Genomic DNA, 7,550 nt, shown 5'->3' with positions numbered 1-7,550 from the left:
GCGCCTGGATCTGTGCGTTCCTTTTTCCTTAATGTAGTTTGGCAGGGGCTAGTCCTGATGGTTAGAAACTTCTTTTATCCCCGAGGGAATTTAGAAATTGAATTTTATTAGAGGCAAGGGAGCAACAGTTGTTTGAGTTAAGGCTTAAAATTGATTGGACCCTTTTTTTTTTGTTGAACGGTGCCTAGTTAGCAATTCGGGGTACGGGAACGTTCGGAACGGCATATGTACGAGTATTATACGGATTTGTAAAATTCAAATTCGGTCAACGATTCGTCATTCGGAAGTAATACGGAACGGCATACGTACATGTATAATTCGTTTTACAGATATGAATCCGGCGTACAAAATTCTGCATATATTAACCTGTTAAAAAGTCATTTTTAATATAATCTCTTTATTCGATACAGTAATTTAATAGTTGACATAAACTATATATATGATATATGAATTACAATCAGCAAATAACATGTATGTTGGTGGTATCGGAATCAGATTGATGATGTGGCAAAGTATTATAAAGGCCCAAATATATCTGTAAATAAGAGTTGTACATATTTTATGGCCCCAACAGCATATTTCGATGTAGCCACTTTTCTACATCTGAACAACATTGTTTAAAATGACAAAATAGAGTTCGGCAAGGCCTAAATATATTTGTAAACAAGAGTTCTTCAGATTTTATGGTCCCAACAACATATTTCAATGTAGCCATTTTTCTACATCGTATCATCATTGAAGGATATTATCAGTTGGTCGTCAAGTGTCTAACAGATAGATTTAGCTCAAGCATAGTATGACCTATTGTAAGCATGTCCCAAAATCGGACAACATTGCATCCCACTCCCTAGCGGATTATGCCTTCTCTCAGAAAGTCCAAGATATGTGTACAAGTACTAGCTCCCAGCCGATATTGTTTCTCTTCGGATTGAAACCACCTAAATTAGTTCTTTTTATATATTTTTTCTATTTTTCTTTTGTGTATCAAAAAAACAAAAAGCAAAAGAATAAAAAACAAACAAACTAGTTACTCTTTATTATTAATAATAAAAAAATCTTTTGTGTACCAAAAAACAAAAAAGAAAAAAGCAAACAAACTAGTTACTCTTTCATAACTACATAACAGTTAAAAATAAATTAATAAAAAAAATATTAATAGTGATAATTATATTACTAGGCTCACAATCGTTCATATGTAAATTACTTTATATCTTTATTAATTAATAACTATTTTTTAAAACCGAGCCAATAGCTCAGCTGGTCATCTTTGTTCCCTGAAGTTTCATCTGATCTAGGAGGTTAGCACGTCAATCTGTTCATTAAAGACATTCTCAAAAACTTGGAAAATAAACAACACCCGAATAAGGAAAATTAAAAGAAAAAAATTAAAGACAACACTGCGATGACGAAACCACCCTTGAGGACCGGGCATTTGGTTTGATATTCATGAGGGCAAGAAAGTAATTTCATCAGAACATTCTCTAAATAGACTACTCGAGAAACAATTACAAAGGAATCACAGTTCTATTCTCTAATTAGACTCTTCCCAAGTTTGCATGTCGATGATGGATCAGTTTATAAAGGAATCACAGTTCTATTCACCAATTATTGCTTATGAATTGAAGTAATCAATAATATCCGGTGACACAAATTAAAGGTTGGGAAGCTGTTTTTCCTTCCTCTATTCATAAGCAGTAATTGGTGGTGTTTGAAGATAAAGCTAAGAGAAGAAATTCGTGTGTGGTGTTCTTGGAGATTTGGATTAGCGAGCTAAGGTACAAATACCCTAATTGATATTGTTATCAATGTAATTGCATGTTTAGTTTTGGTTAAAATTTAAAATTTGAATTAACCTAATTGGGTTTTGGTTAATTGCATGTTTCTATTTGACCTAATTCCTAACACCAAACTTGTTAAGTTGAGCTATCATTGCTAATTTTAAAACATCCTGATTATCGATACGCTTTTTTTTCTAGCAAAAAAAAAAGTTCAATTTTTTGTTTCCTTTTTCTCCCTGTATTGTGGTTCTAGACATTAGATTTATTGCAAAGATGGTAGAGGTGAGTTTGTTGTCTAACCACCAGTTTAATCTCAGTTCTTAGGTGGTTTGATTTTTGGGTGTTGTCCTGTTTTGTTCAAACAAATGCTTGTTTTCCCATGGTTTATGTTGCAGAGATCCATCTTAGTATTTTTCTTTAATGATGGTTTCGATTTTTTGTTGCAAAGGCTTGACTTAATCATGTTAGAGCTTCATCATATTCCAAGGAGCTTTGTGAGTTATGCTTATATACAAAGAAGTTAGACTGTTGTTTTCAACTGTCCTGCGTCATTGTCTTTTAGTACAACTTTGGCCATTTACTAAAATGTTCGGGATAAGTGGATTTAGCTTATCGACGGATCACAGTACATTGATTCATTTTTTTGTATAAATACAACAGTTGTCAACACTCCTTGTCAATTATTTATTATTCTTAGTCATCACAATAATCCTGTAGTGCTATTTATATGCGGTAGTGTTTTTTTATTTTCCAGTACTAATGCATATATATAGTTTTATTCTTGAATTCAGGATGGACAAAAGTTGGATGGAAGAGCGTAATAGATCAAGTCTTACGTATGTGGCAGGCATCAATTCATTTCTCGGCATGGCACGGGATCATCTTGCCAGCATACTAGCGGACAAGTGTCGCTGTCCATGCAGAGACTGTATAAATGCAAGACCGCCTGTCCCGTTAGAAGATGTTGCCGTGCATTTGGCTCGATATGGCATTGCAGCTAGTTACAGAATATGGGTACATCATGGAGAAGTAGCCATGCCTCCGCAAAACCAGTTTGTATCTAGTCTTGATGATGATATGGAAACCAATGAAGGATCTGATAATGAAGACAGAAACGAGGAAACTATTGAAATACTGAATGACGTCCGCTTACCAAATACATATGATAGTCAAGGAGCCTTTGCTGGTGGTGAAACGGAAGGTCTGGGTGAATCAAATTCTGGAAAGTTCGCTAAATTGTTAGATGAAGCTGAGCACGAGTTGTATCATGGTTGTAAAGATTTTTCGGCGCTGACTTTTCTCGTAGAGTTGATGCATATTAAGGTACTCAACCAGATGAGCAATAAAGCATTTGAAATGCAACTGGAGTTGCTCAAAGAAGCTTTTCCGAAGGAGAATAGGATTCCATCTTCATATTATGAAGCTAATAAACTGTTGGGTGGCTTGGGAATGGGTTATGAAGCAATTCATGCATGTCAGTACGACTGTGCTTTGTTTTGGAAAGAGCATAAAGATAGGGAGGACTGTCCAATATGTAATGCTCCTAGGTACAAACACGATGACGGGAAGGGTACCAAGATCCCGCACAAGGTATTGCGATATTTTCCCTTAAAGACTAGACTGATGAGGTTGTTTGCTAGTAGACACACGGCTGCTGACATGAGGTGGCATGAAGACCAACGTGATAAAACAACACCGGATTTGTTAAGACATCCAGCTGATGCGGAAGCGTGGAAGGATTTTGATAAGCGGTATCCATGGTTTGCTAAGGACCCGTGCAATGTTAGGTTGGGACTTGCTACTGATGGTTTCAATCCATTTGGAAATATGAGCAATGCACATAGCACGTGGCCAGTGGTAATTATACCGTACAACTTACCTCCCTGGAAGTGTATGAAAGAGCCATTTTCCTTGATGACGTTGCTTATTCCTGGCCCACACGAACCTGGTAAAGACATTGATGTATATCTGCAGCCTTTTATAGATGAGTTAAAGGAGTTGTGGGAAGAAGGTGTTGAAGTATATGACGCCTCAGAAAAAAAAGAAAATTTCCGTATGCATGCTTCCTTATTGTGGACCATAAACGACTTCCCAGCTTATGCCAAAATGTCAGGGTGGAGTACACAGGGATATTTAGCTTGCCCGGTATGCAACGAAGATGCACCATCAATCAAACTAAGGAGCAAGATAGGTTATGTTCGTCATCGTCGGTACTTGCCTCCTGGTCATAGTTGGAGAGACTCGAAATGTCATGATGGGACACGCGAACATAAGGGTCCTCCGAAAGAGCTTACAGGTGATGAACTTTTAGCTCAAATGGAAAATATTGTGTTTTGTAATCCAGGTAAGAACCCGAGTAAACAAAGCAAGAAAAGAAAACGCAGTATAGAAGAGCGGAACTGGACAAAGAAGAGTATATTTTACGAGCTTCCGTATTGGAAGAGTCATAAAATTAGACATAAGATCGACGTTATGCATACAGAAAAGAATATTTGTGACAACATTGTCGGAACTCTGTTGAATCTCGACAAGAAAAATAAAGATACCGAGAAGGCTCGTTTGGATCTTGCAGACATGAATATTAGGAAAGAACTGCATCTTAAACCTAGAGGGGACAAATTTATAAAGCCTCCTGCATGTTATGTTATAAAGCCTGAGGATAGAAAAAAGTTCTGTCAGTTTTTAAAATCAGTGAAGTTCCCTGATGGATATGCATCTAACATCTCTAGAAATGCTCATGTCAATGACGGAAAAGTATTTGGACTTAAAAGCCACGATTGTCATGTTTTGCTGCAGAGACTTCTCCCTGTTGCAATTCGTCCTTATTTGCGCAGAGAGGTAAGTGCACCCTTAATTGAGCTCTGCAATTTTTTTCATGATTTATGCGCAAAGACTTTGAGTGTTAGTCACTTGGATGAGTTGGAGAAGAGAATTCCTCTGATTCTCTGTAAGATGGAAAGAATATTTCCCCCAGCTTTTTTCGATGTTATGGTTCATCTGGATGTTCATTTGCCGCGTGAGGCAAAACTTGTCGGACCAGTTGGCTACAGTTGGATGTATCCTATCGAAAGGTATACGGACTAGTTTGGGTTTTCAACCTAATTCTCATACATTTATATAAATTGTAAACACTAATACTCGTGTTATATTTTCCATTGTTCTGACAGGTTTTTGGGAACGCTCAAGCGTTACGTGAAAAACAGAGCTCGGCCAGAGGGTTCTATTGCAGAGGCCTATATTCTTAAAGAATGCTTGACATTTTGCTCGATGTAATTTCGTGGGACTGAAACCAAATTTACTCGACCAGAACGAAATGACGATAAATCAAGGGATCCCCGATACCGGAAGGGAGAGATATCTGTTTTTGCTCAAAGTGCCCGTCCTGTTGATGCAAAAACTGTACGTCCACTGTCAGTCGCTGAAAGGGAGAAAATTAATTGTTTTGTTTTCACTAATTGCGAAGAAGTCAAACCTTACTTGGAGTAAGTACTATTTTTAAATTTATCTCACATCATAGAAGAAACCATATTTTTTCAGTTCTTTTCTTCAGTGATTGACCTATCAGTCCTAAAGTCTACAAATTTACAGATTTTTCTTACACATTTTTTTGCACTGATTCTTTTAAAACCTGAACTTTATTGAATCAATATGAAAAGAGACGCAGTTTGTGTGGTATGCTACCTGCATCTGGACTTCATCTCTATTTGCATTTAGAGTTAGTACAAAGTTAATTCTATTTTTCTTACACTCTTAACCTTGATAAAGTAGGAGAGCTGTGAAGTGTGACAACTTTTACTTGCATGCTTGAATATACTTTTTTTTTCTTTTTTTTTTCTAGAATGACACACGTTCAGTTTTTTTCTTCTTATGATTTGGTTCTGATGCAGGAAACACAAGAACGAGTTGAAAGAAGAAAGTAATGTCAATCTATCACGGAGGCAAAGAACACTGTTTCCGGAATGGTTTCGAAAACATGTGAGTACAGATTTCTGAGTTATTACTGCTGATAGTTTCTCACTGTATATATCATCTTTCGTAATTTGTACATAATATTGTTGTCGAAATTTTTTTTCGCAGATACAAGATCTGCACAGCAAAAAAGAAGCCACAGATGAAATGCAAACTTTAGCTTGGGGAGTTGATGTCCGAGTAAACTCGTACAAAGCGTGTAATGTTAATGGGGTTAAATATCATTCTAAAGATCGTGAAGCTCGAAGGACAACTCAGAATAGTGGATTGTTAGTTGATGGAGAACATGGGGGAAATGCAATTGAATTCTATGGCACTTTGCGTGATGTTATTGAGTTGGAATATCAACATGGGTATCGAATAGTGCTGTTTAAGTGCGACTGGTTCGATGTGAGCCCGAATAGAAATAAAATTCGAAAGGATTACGATTTAACAAGCATAAATGTGAGCAACTTATGGTATGAGGATGATCCGTACGTTCTTGCGTCACAAGCACAGCAGGTATTTTATGTTGATGATCATAAAAATGGCGCAAACTGGAAAGTTGTTAATAAGATGGAACATAGACACTTGTGGGATGTTCCGGAGGTGCATGATCTGGGCGCGACTGTTGACGAGGCCTATCAGCAAGGTGGGGATTTGCCAGTATTATCTACGTTTGATGGAGGGGATGATGTTGAAGAAAATGAACTTGACAGAGATGACGTCCAACCAGAGATGGTACAAGTGAATATTAACAATCCCAATGATGATTTGTTTGAAACAGATGACGAAGATGACGAGACATTGAATGAATACAATAATGACATTTTGGATGCCGACGAGATAGTGGTGAATGGTGAAGACAGTGATATAGAGTGATCACAGTGTTCTTGGCATTTGAGTTTTTTTTAAGCAGGTGGTTTTTATTTTACTACATTTAAATATAGGTCTACTGTTTTCAATTTGACACTTTATGATATGCAGATTTTAGTTTTTTTTTTCTTCATTTTGACACTTTATGAGTTAGTCTTGAACACCGGTGGTTTTTGTTTTACTAAATTTAATGATAGGTCCATGTGGATAGGTCCACTGTCCCGTTTGCCCAATCTGAAGAATGCCATACCAGTCCAAGTCCTTCCCATCGTTTATTTTAAACTGACCAGAATAGTGTACCGTAAAAACTTTAAAAGTCTTATTATTAGTAGTGTGACCCATTTTAAGTTTTATAATCAACAAGCAAATTTTACACGATATTCTCTCCAAAAATAAAAGAGATTTGCAAGATATTTTATCTCTCTTTTAGAAGAGAGATTTAGTCCACTTTCCATACATGTCGCTCCACTATTTATTTGGAGATAAATTTGTTCCTAAAAATACATGGAAAAAAATTCACCTAATTTATTAGGAGATAAATTTGTTTCTCAAAATACACGAAAATTAAATTATTTTTTTTAATATATATCTTAGGGAGGTCTATGATTCTAAAACTTCCATCGGATTTTTTTAAGGGTCGTTTTCAAGGAAAAGAAGGAACTGAAGAATGACTTCTAAGGTATTACTAGCATAACTATTACTAGTTATTATAATTATACTTGTTTTAGGTATGGGCTAATGATTTTATCGTTGTTGTAGAAACGACAAGTAACTCTCTCAAATAGGGGCCAAAAAGTTTACACAGGGTCGAGGTCATTCATTAAACACTACAAAATGGTATATATCTTTTACTATACTATTCAAAAAAAAATTAATCTATCACTTGTAATTTATACTTTTGCTTACAACTTATGAGTCTCTCTTTGACATGGAACAGAAAAAAAAATT

The 7,550-nt window shown here is 36.1% G+C and overlaps 1 protein-coding gene across 1 annotated transcript; it reads left to right on the top strand.

Moving 5' to 3' along the window:
- Positions 1 to 2,570: 2,570 nt before the first annotated feature.
- Positions 2,571 to 6,608, top strand: LOC113311461. Its single transcript, XM_026560298.1, has 4 exons — positions 2,571 to 4,849; positions 4,946 to 5,047; positions 5,666 to 5,753; positions 5,856 to 6,608. The coding sequence occupies exons 1-4, from the start codon at positions 2,571 to 2,573 to the stop codon at positions 6,606 to 6,608; spliced, it is 3,222 nt and encodes a 1,073-aa protein (XP_026416083.1).
- Positions 6,609 to 7,550: the final 942 nt, after the last annotated feature.

The sequence above is a fragment of the Papaver somniferum genome, chromosome 9, assembly GCF_003573695.1.
Source record: "Papaver somniferum cultivar HN1 chromosome 9, ASM357369v1, whole genome shotgun sequence".
In the NCBI taxonomy this organism is placed as follows: Eukaryota; Viridiplantae; Streptophyta; class Magnoliopsida; order Ranunculales; family Papaveraceae; genus Papaver; species Papaver somniferum.
This window is presented reverse-complemented; position numbering and strand designations above follow the sequence as displayed.

Excerpts from the sequence above, each read along its gene's own strand:
- LOC113311461 (XM_026560298.1), top strand. The coding sequence starts at position 2,571 with ATGGACAAAAGTTGGATGGAAGAGCGTAATAGATCAAGTCTTACGTAT. Across the intron at positions 4,850-4,945 it reads TGGATGTATCCTATCGAAAG|GTTTTTGGGAACGCTCAAGC; the intron begins GTATACGGACTA and ends TTGTTCTGACAG. Across the intron at positions 5,754-5,855 it reads CGGAATGGTTTCGAAAACAT|ATACAAGATCTGCACAGCAA; the intron begins GTGAGTACAGAT and ends TTTTTTTCGCAG.